The following is a 22,862-nucleotide window of genomic DNA, read 5'->3' as shown; positions in this document are numbered from 1 at the left end:
TTTCCATCTATCGGGGAAACGGCACTCGTCCAGGCATCTCTGCATAGCTAGCCTGAACATGTTCAGGTTCGCTATGATCGTTGCCTTGAGAACGCAGTTTGGAACTCCGTCCGGTCCTGGAGCTTTGTTCGTTGCTAGGGAATTAGCCACTGCGAGTAGTTCTTCGTTCGTCACTGGAGCCACCATTTCGGCCGTGCCCGCACTGTCACGTAGTGCAGGTGGCCAGGGGCTTGTGGCTCGAGACGGGAAGAGTGCTTCGATAATCGTCGCCAACCGGTCCGGAGACCGTTCTGGGGGTGAAGAGCCCCCTTTGGTTTTGGCCATCAGGATTCTGTAGGCGTCACCCCACGGATTCGCGTTGGCACTCTTACACAGGTTGTCGAAACACGCTCTCTTGCTGCTTTTAATGGCCTTGTTAAGGGCCAATTTCGCAGCTCGAAACACTTCACGGCGGTTCTCTCTTGCATCCTCGGTGCGGGCTCTTTGCATCCTACGTCTAGCTCTGAGGCAGGCTGACCGTAGAGCTGCAATCTTGGCACTCCACCAGTATACCGGGCATCTGCCGTTTCTTGGCAGGGTTATTCTCGGCATGGTGGCGTCGCACGCGCGTGATAGGACGGCTACCAGCGCAACCCCGTTTACACTGTCGATGTTGGCCTCCAGTCCCAGGGCCGCGGTGAAAGCTTCGCTGTCGAAGTGATTGGACTTCCACCCGCGTACCTGACAGAGATCTCCCGCCCTCGGATGCTGCACACCATAGTTGATCCTAAAGCGGATTGCTAAATGATCGCTATGGGTGTAGCTTTCGTCTAACCTCCATTCCATGCCTGGAACCAGACTCGGGCTGGAAAATGTTACGTCAATCCATGCCTCCACCTCGTTTCTACGGAATGTGCTAGCAGAGCCATTTTTAGCTAACACAGTATCGAGCTTCGCAAGCTCCTCCATTAGCGCTTGGCCCCTGCTATTTGTACAGCGGCTGCCCCACTCTACTGCTCAAGCGTTGAAGTCTCCCGCTATAACTACCGGTTTCCGGCCCACTAGGTCTGACGAGAGCCTGTCGATCATCTGGTTGAACTGTTCTATGGGCCATCTTGGTGGAGCGTAGCAGCTACAATAGGACACACCATTGATCATGGCAATCGCAACACCCTCGGCGGAGGAGTGTATTACCTCTTGAACCGGGAACCGTCCCGTTGTACAGATTGCGATCATCCCCGACCCGTCCGACACCCAATTGCCGTTGCCGGCAGGGATGTTGTACGGGTCTGATAGGAGGTCGACATCTGTCCTCGACTCCGAGACCGACTGCCACAACAGCTGTTGGGCTGCTGCACAATGGTTAAGATTTAGCTGTGTGACGTTCACGGCTTCTTCTTATTTGCCTCACCGAAGGGACACGAAGGTCCACCCACAGCATGATTACGGGCTTGCTTCTTAGCGGTGCAGATAAGGCATTTGTGCGCCTTAGTGCAGCCCCGCTCCTTATGCCCCTCCTCGCCGCAGCGACGACATAGTTTGCTCCTGTCTGTACCATTACATTAAAGGGGCAATAAGAAGAAACAGAATTAAATTCACTTTTTCCAACGGCCTATTTACTTGAGTGAGACATTTTCCTGGGGATCTAATTTCAACATCGTAGTAACAGCAATATACAGGGAATAGAGGGTGGACAACAGTGACAGAGAAGAGACAAACTAAGCTTGCAGTTTATGGCAGATCGACCTGTACGATCTGTACGCCTGTACTGCCTCGTCGGACCCGTGGGGAATCCTCCAAATTTGTCAAATCTTCCGGTCGTGTTGGCTCCAATTTTGATTTATATCTGGACAAAGGTGAGAGCTCTGATGAGAGTCGGTGCTACAAAGCAGTACAGGAGACTTATGAGAACGCGAAAAAAGGGGCTTAATTCTTATATTAATTGATTTTGGGCACAGATAGATAAGAGACACATTTAAAGGGAGATCGCGGCTTGCCATAACATTTCGTACCGGGACGTTGGGAGGTCTTCCTCGGGCCCGGAGGGTATCCATTAGCCGAGACCTGGCGGAACTGTACTCGATGCACGCCCAGATAATGTGCTCGATAGCGTGACACGAGCCCAATAGGCCGGATACGTGCATCCAGCGTGTAAGGTTTGTCATGAGTTGGGACAACACACGAATGTTGTCCCGACTCATGTTGCGAGCATAAGCCATTTGTTTGTCTGGTGTCAACAACGTAAGGCAATCGTTCATCACTTTGCCTTTGCGGAAGCCAAATTGTGTATCGGACAGTAAGCCATTTGCTTCGACCCAATTGATGAGGCGGAAAAGGATCATTTTCTCGAACAACTTCCGGATGCAGGATTGCATTGCAATCGGTCGATACGAGTTGTGGTCGGGGACTGGGTTTGCTGGTTTTTGGATGGCGATGTCCTTCACTTGTCTTCAGTCATAAGGGACAATGTTACACCCCAGAAACTTATTAAATAAATTCAACAAGCGTCTCTTGGCAGAGTCTGGTAGTTTCTTCAACAAGTTGAATTTCAAGCCCTGGGGCTTTATTATTATATGATAATAGAGCCAGTGAGAACTCCACCATCGAAAAAATAGTTTCGATCGCAGTATCGGAGGGAAACGCTACGCGATAGGTCTTCTGTGTCGGGGCGGAATCCGGACAAATCTTTCTGCCGAAACCGAAAATCCAACGGTTTAAATATTTCGCACTCTCGATAGTACTGTTTCGAGTTCGCATACGTCGGGCCGTGCCCCAAAGAGTGCTTATCGATATTTCTCTCGCTAGTCCATCAACGAACCGGCGCCAGTAACTACGTTTCTTGGCTTCCAGCAAACTCTTCATTCGCGTTTCTAACGTCGCGTATTGGCGATAGCTAACCCGTCGTCCCGGAAGGTCTAATCTCCGCGTACACGTCTGAATACTCTTTGTCCCACCACGGATTGGGAAAACGTTTTTGAATGTTCGCGCCGGGTACTGGCTTAGTCTGAGCTTGATTCGCGCTGTTGAGAATCAAGCCAGTCAAAAACATGTACTTTTCTTCCGGACGAAGTTCTATAGTAGATTCAATGTTGTCGGATATCGCGGTTTGAGGTCATACGAAATATTAATTGATGCCTTGAACCGTTGTTGATTGAAACTGAGATCGGCAGATGGTCGCTACCGTGGGGATCAGGGATGGCAATTTAATCGCAACGATGCTGGACTGAGGGACAAGTCTAAAGCGTTCGGATACGCTGGGGGAATCCGTGCCATTTCACCCGTGTTTAAAACTGTCAAGTTGAAGTTATCGCAAAGATCGTGGATTAAGGAAGATCGTGAGAGTTAGTCTCCTAAAACTAGTCGCTGTGCAGGTAGGGATTCTATGATGTCATGTAGCCGGTGATGCCCAATCGCGATGTTGGGGTGGATATATATGGAAGCTTTGCAAAGATCTTTGCCATTGGTTGTTACTTGACAAGCGACAACTTCAATATCTGGTATCGAGGGAAGGTTAATTCAGTAGAACGAATAGCACTTTTTGATGCCCAAAAGCACTTCTCCATAGGAGGTACATCGATCCAGGTGAATAATATTAAAGCCATGGAAGTTGAGATCTATATCGGAAGTCCAGCAAGTTTCACAAAAAGTATATGCATCGTTACTGAAACTATTTATTAACATTTTGAAGGAATCGATTTTCGGGATAATGCATACTTCCACAATTCCACTGTAGAACAGTGATAACCCATAGAAAGATACAATAGCTGAAAGGAGGGGCCATTTAGCAGTCAACTGCTTCAAAAATATTCTAACTGTAGGCAGACTAGCTAGCCATAGACTTTTAATCGGATCAGTAATATTGAAAAAAAATTTATTATATAGTCCACTATGTCCGAGAGTTTGATAATTATCAAACTGAAACAAAGGAACACTTGGATTTTTTGATGTTCCGGGAAGTGCTGGGAACTCCTTCTCTGAGTTGAATCCTCCGAGAGTAGGAGCTACTTGCTTCTGTTTGGTTGCAACACTTCCAAGAGATGTCGCTTCCGTAGCCCCCCCCCCCCCCCTTCTGGCCTTTACAAGAAAGTTTAGGAGAGGAAATTTTTCTCCTCGCCCTCGTTAGAGGTTTGTTGAAGGTAGTGGCGTAGCTTTCTTTAGCATTTCTGAAAAAGAATGCTGAAAGAATGCTTGGAAAGTTGCGGAATGGACCTTGTGCAAGAGGATGTAATTAGGTAAAGCGGTACCAACAAAGGTTGCCCGATAAGACTCTGATTGGTGGTATATTTTTGAACCATCCTCCGCAACTACTACTGAGTGTAAACGCTCGAACTCAAGTATTTTCACCGGCTGAAGTAAGCGGTCTGTATAACAGCCAACCCTGTACTGCAGCAGATCCTCACATGTCAAACTCTCATCGTTGACTACGCCTTCCGTCTCTACCCTTACCGCTGGAATATGCACATTATAATCCCTCGTAAAATGCTCATAGCAAGCAATAGCGTTTGCCTGCTTTAAGTTAGCTAGCGAAACCCTTATCTTGTCCGAGCGGCCACAGCCGAGAACCGTTCTGTTAGGTCTTTAGAAATCTGACGCAGATTTAACGATTTAGTCTTGGGCAAAGAAGACCACAACTGGACCAGTTAAGAGTTCTGGGTAGCGTTTGGACCGGATGAGGGAGGAGCCTTTGGAGTTTAACCCGATTCAATTTGACCATCTGGAGAGGGAACCATCGAAAATGTTTAATACACAGGGTCAGCGCCCACGTAGACGTTAGAATGCAATCAATGTGTTAAGAAAGATAAAAACCACTTTTCTTTAAACTGGTTTTAAACGACGAACCGTTCCAGCTTATACAGCTGACTCTTGTTTAATCCTCACGCGCGAACAAATGACTGAGGAATGTGGGCTTGAGAAGAAGACACAAAGCAAACCCCCAGACAAAGCGTCGAATTTCGATGCCCGATATTCCATGCTTACTTTCTAGTGCAGAGACGTTTTATCAGCGATACAAGTTTGTTATACAATATTCGATCGCCGCATAACTTCCAACCGTAATTTTTATGGGTTATCTTTTCGAACGATTTGTCAGGCTTGCAGCGTGAGAAAGTAGCATCCGTTTTTCTGCTGTCAATCACATAGGTTACAACTGATCGAATTAATTTTTTTCATCCATATCCAGTATCCATCATTAGTGTCATCCCAAGTGTAGTAGGTTTTTCCCACTCTTTAATAAACGCTTTTCCGATTGTTGTTAAAATCCACCGGCCTAGCGATAGCTAATTTTGCTTTTTCTGTTTTATTCCAATTACCTTTCTCAAAAACACACAAAATCTAAAAATTACCGATCCGAAACAAAACTCGCAATTAAAAACAAAACTAACAATTGACAATCTAAAAACGAACTGGCTCCTCTAGAAAAAGGTCTCCTAATATGAGGACTGTAGCGTAAATTAAGCCTAACCTCTAAAACGAGAATAAAACGCTCTTGAACTCAACAAAAAGCAAAAAAATCATTCCATTTATTTCATTATAAACCTCGACACCGCAAATCTCTTGTCTCTTCCATCAACTGTAAATTGAAACGGACGTCGGCACCGATAGATGGCAACCGTCAGAAAAGCATCCACGTCGCCAGCTGGAAGTCCGGCTGGCATCGGATTCCCCTCCACAGGCATGGGAGGATCAGTAGCAGCCCTTAAGAAGACAATAATTCCACCGGTAGGAGGACGTGGCGTGCCGCCTCCGATTCCACCTAACAAACCGCAGATTCCACCGAAACTTTCGGCGACATCGGCTGCGGCAGCCGTGGCCGCTGCCGCCGTATCATCTCGCATACCATTTCTGAACAATAGCAATCACAGCAGCAGCATCAGCAGCAACAACATTAGTAACAATTTAGCCAATTGTAGTAGCAACATCGGTGCATCGATACCATCGCCATCGTCCGTGTCTTCGCCACTATCATCATCACCATCATCATCCTCATCTTCATCCTCCACCAATAGTGCTAGCAGTACTTTCGTCGCGCCCCCCGGGCTCAACACTGTCAGTGGAACGGTACCGCCCACAAATAATTTTATCGCATCTTCAACAGTTGCCAACAATGCCACTGCTGGAGCAACAACAGCAGCAGCAGCAACCAACTTCTCCGCCTCAGCAGCAGCTGCCGCCGCCACCGCCGCTGCAGCTTCAAAGGCTGTCGCCGTCTCAGCCGCCGCCGCCGCAACAGCATCACAAAATTCTGCGGCGTCAAACGCATCTGCATTCGTTTCAACCGCAGCAGAAATACTGACAAACATCGGTTGCGAAGGTGGGATAGTGTAAATCCACTATTATTTGCTCCTCGCTAGCGCCACGCCCATCACGATCTTCACCACTACCAGTTAGCGAATGAATACTGCAAGATGAAACATATACCATCAATCTCACTCACATTCATGCAACACATACGATGCAACACACGCGCTTCTATCCCCAAAAAGGTAGGGTTTTTTTGAGGTTCCCAAGTGTCCAGAGTGTTGTTGGCTGCAAAGTTAGCTTCCTAAATTGTGGTTTTAAACTGTAATAATATGTATTTTGGTTTTATCTTCAATATTAGTTGTAATTAAGAAAAACAATTTTTACAACCGATTTTGTAATCATAAGTTTTTTTTCGTGAATTGGACAAAATTATTCATTCGAATGTAGGTATCTGAAGTGTGAAGAAGTTTTTTTTTTGTAGAAGCGTGTATGTTTGCAATGTATAGAAAACTATATTCGTCCATTGGAATAGCACACATACAAACATCATCACACAAATTTTCTTCGAAATCACCGTTACAAACTTTGGTTGCACCCTCGCAATTTCAGTCCATTTCAAACCACACCTCGAGTGACGCAACCGTATTCCTGAGAATAAGTTTTCCATTCCGTTGTTTCGTTTCTTTTTCAGTGCTTCTTCAACGCTTCTAGATTTCTGTTAAATTTTGCCACCACTGTAGCTGCGTTTGGTGCTGGCTTTATATTTTAGTAACCTAGAGAAGTGGCAAACTAGTAAATATTTTTTGCTCGTTTTCTGTTTTTTTACTTAGCGAAATCTTCGTAACACTCCCTATAACATTTCCAAGTATTCAGCTATTGTTATTAATTGACATTTTTCGGCCACGAATCAAAATTTAACCGACATGCTGTTGAAACGGATGTAGACAACAATTTTGTTCGCAGTTGTAAGCAATATCTTCATCATTGGTAGAACCTGCTTTCGATGTGTTTGTGTATTTGTGCACCGGGGTCGCACAGTCATATTTCGCAAGCGAAAGCAAGCGGTTCATTCTCGTTGCGTTGCAACGTTTCCGCTCTTGTGTGAACCTTTCGTGAGGGTTCGGGACTGTTGAAACTGACTGCTGCCGCCTAATGGAACATCGCAGAGTGTGTCGAGTGTGAATGGCGAGTCAGGGGCACCATCATTATTCCATTCCATGCATTTTCATCATTTCAAAAACCATCAGTTCTTGTTTCACGGTAGTTAAAGGATGTTTTTGTCATTTGAAAAAAACAGTCAAATCAAGCATTTTATGTAAGCTACATGCACTTCACCTCCCCAAGTCGCGCTTTTCGTTTCGTGAAACAGTCACAAGTAGTCATACGAAAAACAGAGTAAAACATTGTTGCTATTTGCTAAATAGAAGAGAAAATCATGGTGTTTATGAAAGTGATGAATAATTAACCAGAAATCAAACAATACTATGAAACAGCTGTTATTATTAATCGAACACATGAATATATGCTTATACGCTTAAGGTAAAAATAAAAAAAAAGTACGAACAATGTAAATGTGAAAACTTTTCCTTTTGTGGAGGTTTACGAACCGATTTAAGCAATAGCACTATTCCGATTGATTGAATTGTTGATAACCTAAGTCCGTATAGGACCTACGCAAGCTAGTGTTGATCACCATGCTCCGTCAGCCGTCAGAATTGTTTTCGAACTGTTGTGTTTGCTGTCAATGCGTTCTGAACATGTGAAATGCTTGTAGGATAAACCCGCAATTCTGTCGTTTAAAGTTTTATATGAAATAACAATGCAATTGAAGCGGCTAAGCGTGATCTGAGCAGGTGTTTAAGAGAGAGAGGAATACAGCCCAGATTCAGACACACGTTCACCAGTGTAGTGTGCGTACGGAATGTAATTATAGTTAAGAAAGTTGATATTCAATCACCTTAGTAGGTCAGCTGTGATTCATTTAAGTATGCATATGTAAGGATATTAGGACGAATGAAATAGGAAATGGAAACAAATCTATTATTTTCAATTATCAGCTAAGTTATTAAACAGCATTTTTGAATTATCCCATGAGGTTAGTCGGTCAGATTTTTATTAGGTAGAGTAATTCCGGGAGTACGAGAATGAGATGTCGCACCTGTCCATGTCTCGTGTATAAAGTCCTTTCGGGTGAGCGAAAGAGGGCTTCTTTCTGTGCAACAGCTCTTATAAAAGCAGACGCTGACACATTATTATTTATATAGATTGCAGTACAAATCACTTCTTCCCTATACTTACCATTTCGGCTTCTGTTCCGCTTTCGCATTTCACTACGACCAGATTATGAGCTTTTTGTGCAAAGTTATGCCACTTTCAACGATACACTGGGAATACTGGTATCGTGCAGTAAGGTAAAATTAGGTAAACCGTGTTGAAACTAGTTTCCATTTAACTACGGCAAAAATAATAACTCAACCTTGAGTTTAATTTACTTAACTTTAAGTTGAATTTACCTTATTTTGAGTATACCCCAAACAACTTAAAAGTACTTTACTGCACGGAAGACCTCGACTGAATTGAATCTCTCGTTTTGTTTTTGACAACACTAATAAGTGCGAAAGCGACGCACAGTTCAAAAGTACCTAAATTTAAGTTAAAAGAACTTATTCTGTAGGTTATTTTACGGTTGCGTGTAAGGCATCCTTCGGCAGCGACGAGTAGATCGCTGTTGGCGCACCACCCACTTACACACACGGATTCTCCTCATCAGTAACTTATGTCGTGAACGCTAAACAACTTACTGGTACCGAGTTTGCTGACGAGGCATGCGAACCGAAACCGTCTTTTATTGATATGAGAACCAAACGCCTGGTACTATGCAAACTCTTACACCATCTTCCTCATCGGCAGAACTTCTGTGCTTACTTACGAGTCATCACTCGGTACCAGCCAGTTGTGTATCGTTCATGTAGTACGTGTGACGTTTATGTGTTTAACTGCGCTATTTTGGTGCTGGTTTGGACTTATCTAACTAGCCTTATGTAGGTGTTCGTTACTGAGGAATCCGAAACACTAAAAATTCTAGGTCTTGTGTTCTTATACACAAAATTTAGCTGAATAAAAATCTATTCTGGCATTTAAATGGTAAACACAACAGCACTATTCACTGAATATCAGTACTGAAAATCCCGGCCCAGGTAACCAACAAGCAGGCATGCACAAGAACGGTGCTGCTCCGTGTCCCATTGCTGTGCACTGACTCATAATGTGTCAGCGTTAAATTCATTGAGCTAGTACTTGCGCTGGTTTCCGATGAGCTAGAGTTAGCAAGTAGCACGAGCACCGAAGAGCGAAAGCCCTCGCTAGCACGCTGCACGGAGCTATAACTCAGCTATAGCAAAGCAGAATAAAAAAAAAACAACGCGTTAGTGTGAAAAATGATGCCTGCATCATTTTTTCAGCAACCTGTCGCACATTCACCAACGCATAGTTCTTGCTTTGTCCTATTCTTTCGTTCCATAGCAGAGCTTAAAAAAAAATGACATCGCTGCATGAACTTGAAAGAAACCGAAATTCACTTCATGCCCGCTGCGATGAATGAAATTTTTGATTCGTTTCCATCGTCATTCCTTCTCCCGACGCAACGCTTTCAGGTACGGACATGTTCAGTTTCAGAAGCAAAGTGAATTTTATTTCTATGCTGGCTCTGAGTGGGATTATCGATCAAAAGTGCCCCAGATATAGATTACGCAGTTCACTTATGCTCGAAAATGTAGAAGATGCTAACTTCTGCCTTCAACCTGTCGACATAATAACAATTGAATGCTTTGGTTGGTGAATGAATTTATATTTCCTCTGCACTCAAGCATTCGAATATGCATGAAATTTCAGTCAGTGGGAAAGTAAATGAATGAGGGAGGCGTTGAATCTGAATGTCGGTTTTGGTAATTACTAGCAGAAATAGGTAATTGATTTTGAAATTTCGGAACACTGTTCCATAGCTTACACTACTGCACCGTTCTAGCTCATCGGGCAAGCTTACCGTGCCAGCTCATTGAGTTAACTCGTGCTAGCTCACTGAGCTAGCTCACCGAGCTTGCTCGTGCCAGCTTACCGAGCTGGCTCATGGTGCTAGCTTATCGTGCTAACTCGTTATGCTAGCTATTCGAATCCTACAGCTCGAGCACGCAGGTTACCTAGCACGAGCGGTGTCAGTGCTTATTGCTTTTGGTTCGTTCAAAGCGGCCGCTCAGCTCGTGTTAGGCTCTCGTACTGTGTTTCATGCTTCCATGCCAACAAGCATTAGTGTATGCAGTAAAATAGCATATAATTTGCATTTCGGATGCTTCTAGCAGTATATTTGCATTCTTTATGCATATCTGTTGTTAATCAGCTTTCAAAAAACTGTTGAGAAGCTTCTCATCAGTAATCAGCATTCTGAATGCACAACGTCAGTAAAAAGCATTTTCATGGAATAGCAGTAGAGTAGCCGTATATTTCGCCAAAATCGACCTTTAAATAGCATTTAAAACGATTTAAATCCTTATCAGGTAGCCGTTAAGACTAGAGCACTCTAATTAGAGTGTGGTCAAGAATATGAAATTTGACGTATTCACAATAGAAATACGTCAGATTTCTGCTCGTATAGTGCAATGGCTTAATGCTTATGGTTACTTGGGCATAAGCATTAAGCCATTGCACTATATTGGCTATGCATTTGCACTAATGTTGCATTGAAACTCCATTACAGCATTAACAACGCAATAAAGCTCTATATTAGCATCAATAATGCATAACTGCACAGCCGACATATAGCATTATCGCTTGCGCTAGATGCGTATATATAACTGATATAACGCGTACATGCTTCAAGCATCTTTAAAGCATGTAAGCTTTACATGTACATTTAGTGCCATTATAGAGCAAATGAAAAGCTGATATAATGCTATTGTGATTCTGTGGGTTTATTCGTTATTCAATATTCGTTAATATTCGGCATATTTCATTTCAATCGAACATATGCAATATAGTCCTGGAAGCAAACGCAACGCACTTACCGTGAAGGACTAGGCAAGGTACCTCAGCTCGAGACTTACTTTCGTAAAACATTCATATCATGTGAGAACGAAAATCCATCAAGGATTTCATTACAATGCATTAGAAGAGAGTGAATTACGGTTTTAAACAGATAATTTTATTTTAAATTTTTTCCTTTTTGCTCATCATACTGAAAGGAAACATGGGAAATGGTTGTAAAACCATGGCGGGCAATGACAATATAAGGCTTTCAAATTTGACATTTGCGCTGGTGCTATATAATAGCATTAGTACTGCAGAAACGAACTGTCAATCTCTGCACAGTAATAGCCCTATATTTCGCCTTTTCTGGCATAATACTAGCCTTATGTGAGTATTTAGGGCTTCATGGCTTTTAATACAGCTTTATATGTGGATCTAAAGCAGATATTAGGCTACCTTTTAATGCTTATTGGTTACTTGGGTAGTTTACACTCAGATGGAAAACAAGAATTACCCATGAACAATAATCAGCAAACATGTTCAACGACCCAGGCCATACAACAAAAAACAAAGCATCAACACAAATTCCACGTTCGACCAACAATCATCGAATCAGTACACCATTCACAGTAGATACAGAACACTAGATTAGGATTGTCGCTGGCATCAGTGGTAGGAACATCATTGTTTTGATTCCGGGGTATACCTGTCAAATGGGCCAAATAAAAAAGCAAAAAAATAATCCTCTATCGTCGTTTCATAGCAACTAATCATTTTTGTTTCTATTAGCCAGCAAAACAATGGCCATTCTTGGCCAATGTGTTTGCACTAATTAGAATGCACAAATTGTCTAAGCTTGTACTGAATTTTGATAAATTTTCATTTCCTTGTGCGGTATATACAAACTCTTTCATTTCATAACAATAACAGTCGAAAATTTACACCGAGAAAATTCGTTATATTGAATATATTGATTTCACACATAATTTTTTGCAATTTGTAGTAGCAGATAAAAATTACCTGTAGCGCATAGATATCATGGGAAAATAATGAATTTATAATAGTATGCCACATAGAAATTTGTTACATAGCAGATATTACATCATTTTTCTGTTTGCCTCTCGTTTATTCTGTTGCAATTTTTATGCATTGGACGTTTTCGGTCTTGAATGCATAAAAATCACAGCAGAATAAACGAGACTGAAATGAAAAATAGGCAAACTCAATTTGAAGTTCAACTAAACGGTTTGTGGTTAAAAGCAGCCCATATTTTTCTGTGTGTACCAAAAGCGCGGACCAAAGACTTTTACTAGAGAGACTTTCGATACTTTGCCAGATATATACCGGAAGCAAAACAATCATGTTCCGAGGCGAAAACAATGGGAACACCAGCGACAATCCTAATCTAGTGTTCTGTATCTACTCCATTCACCCATGTAGTGTAATCTCGCTATACACTAATAGTTAGCTAAAACCGAGATCCCCGTGTATATGGACAACGATGCGGCTGAAATTCGCCAACACTATTTGGCACCACGCATTAGTTCAGACTATATTAAATGATTCATGTCGAAATACGGAGAAGTGGAATCCGTTATGAGTGATCGTTGGAAGCTTTTTCCCTGGCATTTTCAACGGTGTAGTGAGAATGCGTGTTGAACCAATCTTTTTCTTCTTACTTGACTTTCGAAGGCAAATCATCTCCAGGTATTAGTTACATTCAAAGAAAGCTATGCACATAGCCTAGACAGACGCTCACCTGCCAGTTCTGTAACCAGACTGCACGCTACAGAAAGTCATGTGAAATGAAAATTATCTAGGAGAATTCATCTGCAATGTACTACAATTAACACTATTGCTCTAGCGAAGACGACATGATCGTAAACACCATTTTCAAAGATTTAATTCATCTTAACCAACTAAACATTTACCAGCTACCGCCCAGCTTCACAACGAAAATTAGCTTTAAAAAAGGCACATAACGTGAGTTTTAACAGTCGGCTTTTACGCCCTAATCATTTGTTTGTCGGGAAATGTAGTGTAAACACTAGAATAACAAAGAGACGACATGTTCCGTTTGGAATTCGAATTCAGCTATAGAGTTCTATGCAAATGATTTCACTCACACTACTTGGGGGTTTGTTTTCCTCCAGCTGTCATATATAAAACTGTCAGCTAATTTAAACATTTGAGTATTTATAATGGTGTTGAAATGCTCTATATCGCTGTAAAACTTATTCGAGGGACGTACAATTCCGGTCGGTAATATTCCATCATAAAAATAATCCGAACGAAAAGTTATTTTCGATTTGTTTTCCTCCATCTATGACAGGTGGAGGAAAACAAACCGTTGAGTACACTAATACAGTTACAGATTGTCAAGTACTCTATAAGCTTCTATAGCTGAATTGGAATACCAAACTGAACTTGTTATTCTAGTGTCTTCAGTGGAAATAGAGCGACATCTCTCCCGGAATTACCCTACGCTACTATTTTTAAGTACATCCAGTGTTAATATGTGGCTACCTGCGAATAGCAATTTTCAATTCATTTCTTTAAATTTAATTTCGAATCATCACCAGATAATCAAATGATATGAAAGTAACAGATTACTTACTAAGCTTCCAAAACATAGAATGGATGTAGTTTGTAAGAAAAGGCCACAATGTAAGAAGTTTCACATTACCGCGATACACGAAATATTACCAATACAATAAAAATTAGCGAAGATACTCTGTTTTATTTTTGAACATTTTTTCAAATAGTTGCCATGTGTAATTTTACGCCAAGTTAATACGTCAAAAACTAGCAACTGTTATCAATCGGTTTACCATAGACAATTTTATTCGTACTAAAGCTCGCAGAACACTCCACTCTTACCTGATGAAACCATTCGGAATCCTAAATGTATTCCAGCTCAAATGCAACAATAGATCCCGAAACCGATTGAGTCAGAATCGGTTGTTGCATTTGAGTTGGAATCCATTCTAACTTCATTCAGAAATCCGAACCGGTTCCGGAATGGGTATAACTGGGTAGTACTTAATTTTATTTGGTTCTGGGCATTTTCCTCTGTTGATAGTTGAAATTTCTGGCTTGTTCATTTGTAGTCTCCCCCAGTGGTACAGATTTAACGATTTTTTTTTCTGGTAAAGGTGACAGATTTCTGCGGATAGATAAGGGCTTGAATTATTAAACTCTTGACAAACATAATTAGTGCGTATATGCCTTTAAAGGGAAATTCCAGATAAACCGTTATTGGACGAACACTGCTCACAGCAGTAAATGAAAGAGAAAACTTCTCTTTTGTTTACGACCAACATCTGTGATTGGAGATTAACGGTTTGTCCGAAATTTCCACTCAAAATGAATTTTGACAGTTGGCTTATGCGCCCTAATCATATGTTTGCCGAGAACTGATTAAAAGTTTTCCTTTTTATGTTAACTATCGTAGCTAATACAATTTACTTGAATAACTTAAAAGATTCGAATATATCGATGTACATGTTGTAGATCTCGCATCTGTGTAACAACTAACGGTTTATTCAACGGTCAATGGGAAACGATCGCCATAGCCAAATATTGGAATGGCGGCGATAGTGTTTAAATGGTTTTTTTTTGACGCGGCTCATAGCGGTAGCTTAACGGAGCCGTGGACCTTTTATATATTTGCTATATGTAAAAAATAAAAATTCCAACAAATAACATTTATCCGTTGGATCTCGTATGCGCAACTTTTTATTGCGAATGGAGACCTTCTTTCGTGGGGGCGAAAAATTTATCCGCTCGTGTATTGCGTCATTTAACTCACTCTTGCATTTACGATTGACCAGTGTAAACCCGTCGTCATTGTTATTACCTTCCTTGTCGATGATGCTTACAGTTGATTTTGGGGTGCAGGATGCTTCTTTTGAGGTTGTTATTATGGTCTGAACAGCTGCCACAAATTTGGTCACCGTTTGTTGTTCAGGTATTGATATTGAAAATTATGTATTGGGTTGGTTTGCCATAGATGAGTTGACAATCAGTTGAGATGTACTGCATTATATGTTCCTGAAGGTACGCGACATCCGGAAGCTTAAGCTGTATTTTCACCTTCAGAAGGTATTCCATTTCACAAAAACTCGGTCATATTGAACAAAATTTAAAGTCAACAAACGCTGCGTTGGGTAGAAGTATAGCTTTTTCGCCAACTTCACTCATGATGACAAGAATAATCCAATGTTCGCTTTGTTCTCGAGACAATGCACACTAGATCGAGAGACCTGTTGTTCACTTGGCTCGATTGTAGGTCTGACTACCGCAAAAATTGAAAATAGACTGAATTTGCTATTCGTTGAAATGTTTACACAAGCATTTTATACTGGGAACTGGCACACAGGCAAAATTTTTCAATGTGTAAAAAACTGTCGTTTTGAATTGCTATCAGCAAGTAGTAACTTGTCATTAGCCGGCGCTGTGATCGACCAGTAAACTTGAACACTCGTATATTCATTTAAATGTTTACACAGGTTTTTTGGCAAAGTTTGTGCTTATACATCTGTTTTTTACGCTTTTAGTGAACTACATCGTTTATTCAAGTACACCTTTTTTGCTGCAAAAGGTTGTGCAAAATTGAAGTGTGAGTCGAAGTTAATGTTGAAACACAACCAATATTCCAAGTCCCAGTTAAGAACATTTATCCTCGTTTCTACTTTTGGGAGACAGAAATTTTGTGCATGAGAAGTGAACTGCGTTTTGTACAGCTTTTTGTATTGTATTTGTATTTTGTACTTTAGTTTTTACTATTCTTAGTCAACCGTAGTGACCGGAAAATTTCAACGAATCAAAAGATAACTTTAAATCGGATCTTCAATTGTCTTGCCTTGACCTAGATTTGCTACAAAGCCGCAGGTTAAGCTCGATAGTATTATGCGATGCATTTCCTCAGTGAGCGGTTGACTTATGTTTAGCCGCCATTAACTGCTTCCTGGCAAAATGTTATATTTTAAGCTAGTTATTTTAACCAATTTAGTTTCTTGGGATTTAAAGCGAAATAGAGTTAGCACCAAAAAACTAGTAGAAGTGTGTGTTTGAAATGAAGGTGTCTGGCTGATCTGTGAGAAACCTTCGTAAATAAACAGTATAATCACATAATAAGCCCAAGTCCAAATCTGTAGAGTTGAAATGATTGAAGCTACTATAGAAATATTATTTATATGAGTATCCAATATTATACAATATAGAAAAACGAACTCATATGTACAAACATATGTAAAATAAACTACTGAACTAATTAATAAATACGAGCAAGTTATGTTGAAAACAAAAACAAGCTGACAAGCAAATCTGTTCCCTGGTAGTATTTGAAACTGATACCTAACTAGAGACTTGTAAAAAATATATATTTAAATAATGCAGCCTTTTTAATGTGTCCGAAATCCTGCCTAGTCCAGAATTTTTCTTCAGAGAGCTTTTACAGCTGGCTTTTATGCCGTAATCATATGTTTGTCGCGATTTGTTGTACATAAAAGTAGATACACAACACTAGATTCGGATTGTCGCTGGCATCAGTGGTAGGACCATCGTTGTTTGGATTCCGGGATATACCTGTCAAATGGACCAAATAAAAAAAGCAAAAAAAACCCTCTATCGTCGTTTCATAGTGACTAATCATATTTGTTTCTTTTAGCCAGCAAAACAATGGCCGTTCTTGGCTGGTGTATTTTCACCAATTAGAATGCACAGATTGTCTAAATCTGTACTGAATTTTGATAAATTTTTATTTCCTTGTGCGGTATATACAAACTCTTTCATTTCATAACAATAACAGTCGAAAATTTACACTGAGAAAATTCTTTATATTGATTATAATCAGCCTTATTCTGCATTACGACGGATTGATTTTTGAACGAATGTGGTTCGATCGAATCTGACTCCTGTTTGCTTCTGCTGTCGTTATTGAGAATATAAATCACATTCGTTCGAAAAAGCGATCCGTCGTAATGCAGAATAAGGGTGATTGATTTCACACATATTTTTTTTGCAATTTGTAGTAGCACATAAAAATTATCTGTCACGCATAGATATCATGTGAAAACTAATGAAATTATAATAGTATGCCACATAGAAATTTGATTTATAGCACATATCACATCATTTTTCTGTTTGCCACTCGTTTATTTTTATTATATTTTTTATGCATTGGACGTTTTCGGTCTTGAATGCATAAAAATCACAGCTGAAAAAACAATACACTCAGGTTTTTTTTACGCGGGGGATACGAGCCGCGTAAATGAAAACCGCGTAAATGAAAACCGCGTAAATTTCAAAATCCGCGTAAATGAAAACCGCGTAAATTTCAAAATCCGCGTAAATGAAAACCGCGTAAATTTCAAAATCCGCGGAAATGAAAACCGCGTAAATTTCAAAATCCGCGTAAATGAAGACCACTTAAATTTAAGAATCCGCGATAAAGGGAACCTCATTGATGGATACCGCGTAAATTCCAAAATCCGCGTAAATGAAAACCGCGTAAATTTCAAAAACCGCGTAAATGAAAACCGTGTAAATTTCAAAAACCGCGTAAATGAAAACCGCGTAAATTTCAAAATCCGCGTAAATGAAAACCGCGTAAATTTCAAAATCCGCGTAAAAAAAACCGCGTAAAAAAATACCGCGCAAAAAAATACCGCGCAAAAAAAACCGCGTAAAAAAAACTTGAGTGTACTTTTATGAAAAGAAGGCAAACTTTACATTTTACTAAGTTGAAGTTCAACTGAACGGTTTGTGGTTATTAAAGCAAAAAAATGTTCCTTGAGTGACAGTAAAAATTCACGAATCAAAGCTCGATTAATTCATTTTTTTGTCAGATGAAAACAACCCTGTACTAAATTATTAAGATCAAGTTTATTCCAAGAGAATGTAATTTTTCAATTGTGAATTTCACTTTCTTCCACCGCTTTTTTGCCAATGCCATACTTTCCGTGCCTCATCGCAACCAAAAGTTTTTTTTACTCAATCATACACTGAGAAACAAAAATATGCATAGTTAGCATACTTTCTATTGCCGTCTCTTTTCTTCTACTGTGATTTTTATGCATGTTAATGCATATACTTCTAGTAAGCAATCAATGAGTGGATAGACCGAATATGTCCAATGCATAAAATTTACAGCAGAAGAAACGAGAGGCAGATAGAAAAGTATGCTATTGATGCATAAATAAATTTCTGCGTGTAACCAAAATTTGTTAGATAGCTTATGAAGAGGATTGGCCAAAGTGGTTATTTTCGTTCGGCGTTGGCACTACACAATTCCAACTTGTCGCGATCGGAATTCAACATCCCAGTTGAACACCTCGAATATGTGCCGGAATTCCGACTGACTTTTGGCAGAATTATAGCTCAAATGACAACTGATGCAGGCTCAAATTCTGGATGGATTTGACTGGGATGTCCTTAATTTGTTTCAGTCGATTTGGTAACCCTACATAATGAAATTTATGGCGATTTCGCTTGAACCTGAAACTGAGTCAGGTTCTAACCCCAACCGCTGTCAGTTCATACATTTTGACAGCAGTTGGGGTTAGGAACTGACTCAGTTTCGCCTCAAACGAAAACCACATTAATATTCATTCACTTTAAGTTATTGTGATTTAGAGTGCAAATCTCGCGTGTTTTTTGTAAACGGCCAATAAGCATGCTGTCAAAATTCACTTTGAGGGAAAATTCCGGACAAACCGTAACTCGCCGAGAATGGATGTTAACATTTTATGAAAGAGAAAAGTTTTCTCTGTCGTCTTCTGCTATGCCCGGATAGAATTTTACAATAGCATTTACCCTACAAACAATCATAAAACAATAAATATTATAGTAATTACTGTTTCAACATTGTTCGATGCCAAGTTCTCACAATAGATTTACAATAAAATTACATGTAACAATGAATTTCACTGCTCAGCAAAACACTGATACAGTGCATTCACATTAAATTTTACTGTTTTCGAAAAAAATTGCATGTAGAAAAATTGATTTTTTTAATGTTAAGATACACAACCACCCCCCTTTTTCACTGTAAAAGTCTATTTTACATTGAAATTTACTGTAAAAACGTTAAAGTTTATTGTTTTTGTATTGTTGCCTAACACTAAAACTTACTGTAAATTATTGCAAAGTTACTGTACTGTCACAGTGAAAATCATGGTTTTGTTACTGTACATTTCTATTCGGGTGACTTATAATCTGCGATTAATGGTTTGTCCGGAATTTCCCTTCAAAGTGAATTTTGACAGTATGCTTATTGGCCCTTTTCAAAAAACGCGTGAAATATACTCGCTACTCAATTGAGCTAACTACACTCACAAGTCGTGACAGCGAGTCGCACATTAAAATTGACGTAAGCCACTGGTTATGTTGTCAACTTTTCGTTGAATTTTTTTTCCTTCCTAGCACCAGAATACAACCCTAATCTTTTAAATGTGAACAAATGGAGTACGCGAAGTCAGCCTACAACGTGCTCGGCAGTGGATATCCGTTTCGCGGCAAGTACACAGTTCAATTCAAATATTTCAAATTCGATCCACGACTCAAAACAACCAAATGGCAATCGGATTCACCGCCAGTGGTCGTGAATCCTCTGCAAAGGAGCACCGGAAATTCTGACCAGCTGAACCGAGAGGCAAAACAGGACCGCAAAGTCAGTTACGATAAAGCCCATTTCGTCGAAAGTGATTTGCCGCTAGCTGATGAGAGTGACCGTAATAGTTCTACAAGGCATGACAGCAGTCATCTCTCGCCGTGTCCTGTTTGTGGCAAAATGGTAAAAGATGCAAAATCTCACATGTTCATTCACAGCGGTGAGAAACAATTCCCATGTAGCTTTTGTAGCAAAAAGTTTACGCATAAAAGCGATCGAAATGTGCACGAGAATATCCACAAAGGGCTTAAACCGTATAAATGCTCCGAATGTCCAAGCTCATTTGCACATCGAAAGTCGCTGCTGACGCATAAGGTTCGATTCAAGCGTATTTTAATAGCGTAACATACTTATCAAATTTTGGTTTTATTTTAGGTCACTCATACTAAATCCCGTAATTACAGATGTCATATTTGTGGTAAAACTTACGGGCACTTAATCGTACTTAAGAAACATCTCACTGCCCACCGAAATGAGAGACGATACCAATGCTCGATCTGTAACAAGGCGTTTTTGGCCAAGTACGTATTGAATGGTAAAGGTGGGTTATAAACTCAAATCAACATCATTTCTCAATTGATTGCAGACAAGTTCTTCAAAATCATATGTTGATACATAGCAATGAACGTCCTCATCAGTGCACTATTTGCACAAAACGTTTTCGCAGGGCTGATAGTTTGCAAGCGCATTCGAAAGTACATCAGCGAAATACCGCTTATGCGTGTAATGTTTGTAACATTCAGTTCGAATGTCAACGAGCTTTAGATCAGCACAGAAATGATGAACATATGCTGACTGATACGAATGATGGTAGCATTTTTATCAACATTGATCAATCAACTGACAGTCAGCAAACGGATGGAGCACAGCGAATAGCTCATTTCTATGATGTACCTGTTCAACAGGAAGGAAGCTTTGCTGAACAAACCTCAACGAACGAACATCTTCCGTACGCGGTACAGAGCTATACAGATCAGCTGAACGAATTAGGTAGTGGCGAAAGTTATTCGCTTTCGTGGGAAGGTGACAGTTATCAATTCTAGAAAACAACGGGAATAAATGAATATGGTACAAACTATTCCTTGAATAGATGCAAACATTCTGTTACTGACTGTAGAGTCGGTATTAATAAACATATGAATCGTTGCAATAAAGTGAAGTGTCCTATGCCTCATGAGAATTATAAAGAGAAATTGAGTGAGAGAGAACATTCAATAGAGCGGGATAATGTACAGAATTGAGGGAGCTTGATCTGAGACGAACAGTTTACTTTGAACAGTTACCGAGAACGAACGGACAAGCGAGACGAAACTAAAAGCGACTCCCAACACGATCAGCAGGAACCTACGGAGGATTCTACACCGATGAGTTAGCGTACTGCTTATAAACAAATTTCTGTACATTTTCATAGTTAATTTGTGGTCTACAATCTGTATTCTGACATCTAAATTCCTCGATGATGATTTTCTTTAGCACGTGTGTTTTTGTTGGTACCCCGTTTTGCATTCTACATTTTCTATCGTGCCGCCTAGTATTGAACGCATCAGAATTCAAATTGCCTCACGGAAAAAATACTGTAGAAAACAACCCATGGGTATTCTTATCTTGAAAATTGTGGGTAGAAGTAGTTTAGAGTGTATTGTTTAAACTAGCGGTTCTCAACCTTTTTCGTACCAGGACCCCTTCAAAATCACCCTGGGTTGTTGCGGACCCCAACCGCCTAACATAGATTCTTATATTTATTTTTGTTATATTTGGCACGACTCAATGCGTTAGCATAACTGAGCCGCGGAGCTTTCATGTAAAAATAAAAGAATAGCACGAAGTTACTGCGGACAGGAAGGTCTTGCGGGTGCAGTTTGCTACCGCGTGTTGAAATCCTTTTTCTTGATGATGAAGCATTTAGCTGTTGTCCACCACAACTTGGGAGTCTACCCATTTGGCTTCTTTCCTGTTATCGTTCACGCCCATACCTTGATCGGTACAAATTTCATGATATTCGAAGTCGAAAGTTTTTATGTTTCTTGTTCCGTCTTTATCGGCATTTATTGTGCTGGTTCGTTTGGAGATACTAGATTAGTATTTGTTATTTCGTAGTTGATATAAAATGTTAGTTTCGACCAGGGCCTCAAATTCTCATATCCATTCAATGAACGATTCGTCACTAAATACATACAAAGCAAAACAATAAAGACAACCCCTCTTCTTCTTTCGATTCTACGGAAGCGAATAGCAGAAGTAGTGACTTTGCTTTTCCTATGACAATATGAAATGACTATGTGAATCCGTGTATTGAAACAAACCTATTGTACTTGAAAGGCTGTCAGTTTTTCGAAAATTGGACAAAAAAGGCTTCACCCGAAAAGCAACGTCGCGAATTGATTTTGCGCAAGCACCTGGAAAATCCTCAACTGTCATCGGAACATCGAAAAGCAACTCGGAATCGTGCAGTCACCGAGTGAGTCGTGTGATTAAACGTTACTACACAACTCTGAGCATCGAACGGAAGGAGAAATCCGGTCAGAATGGAGTTCTATTAGTGATCATGATCACAAGCGCGTAGTGAAAGCGTTTAAGCGGAATCCCAATGCTTCGGTCAGGGATGTGGCCAAAAAGTTGAATCTGTCCAAGCCTTTCGTTCAGAGAGACAAGGACCGGGAGGGATTGAAAACTATTGTGGACTGACAAACTGAAGACTATCGTGGAGGGTATCTTTCTGAAGCACGACCCAACACCATGGCCGCATACATCGTACGTTGATGCAGACGGTGGACATATTTGTGACAAACGGGCTCCTCACACTGGCAAATGGAGTGAAAACGAAGAAAGCTTCCGGCGCGGATGCACGGAAAAATATTGTTCCCAAAATCTTGAATAAAGTCCTATTAATTCAGAAACAATCACGTTTTTACGTTACGAAAACAGAACCATGAACAAAACCGATTTAATC

General features: G+C 40.4%; 2 protein-coding genes across 9 annotated transcripts in view; both read left to right on the top strand.

The window, feature by feature from the left end:
- LOC131692838 (CTTNBP2 N-terminal-like protein) overlaps positions 1–16,633 on the top strand; it is a 36,643-nt gene extending 20,010 nt beyond the window's left edge. For 7 of the 8 annotated variants that reach the window (XM_058980152.1, XM_058980157.1, XM_058980158.1 and 4 more), the window contains one exon: positions 5,581–16,633. In XM_058980152.1, the coding sequence (XP_058836135.1) occupies positions 5,581–6,303 (723 nt within the window). In that variant the 3' untranslated portion in view covers positions 6,304–16,633. The remainder of the gene's footprint in view (positions 1–5,580) is intronic. The other variant, XM_058980159.1, reaches the window with a different exon arrangement.
- Positions 16,634–19,364: 2,731 nt separating this feature from the next.
- On the top strand, positions 19,365–21,665 carry LOC131689845 (zinc finger protein 90 homolog). Its single transcript, XM_058975171.1, has 4 exons — positions 19,365–19,612; positions 19,666–20,227; positions 20,288–20,433; positions 20,499–21,665. The coding sequence occupies exons 2-4, from the start codon at positions 19,703–19,705 to the stop codon at positions 20,953–20,955; spliced, it is 1,128 nt and encodes a 375-aa protein (XP_058831154.1). The 5' UTR covers positions 19,365–19,612; positions 19,666–19,702; the 3' UTR covers positions 20,956–21,665.
- The last annotated feature ends 1,197 nt before the right edge of the window (positions 21,666–22,862 follow it).

This window comes from Topomyia yanbarensis, chromosome 3 (assembly GCF_030247195.1).
Source record: "Topomyia yanbarensis strain Yona2022 chromosome 3, ASM3024719v1, whole genome shotgun sequence".
NCBI classification, from domain to species: Eukaryota; Metazoa; Arthropoda; class Insecta; order Diptera; family Culicidae; genus Topomyia; species Topomyia yanbarensis.
The sequence above is the reverse complement of the archived record's forward strand: the minus strand, read 5'-3'. Positions and strand labels throughout refer to the sequence as shown.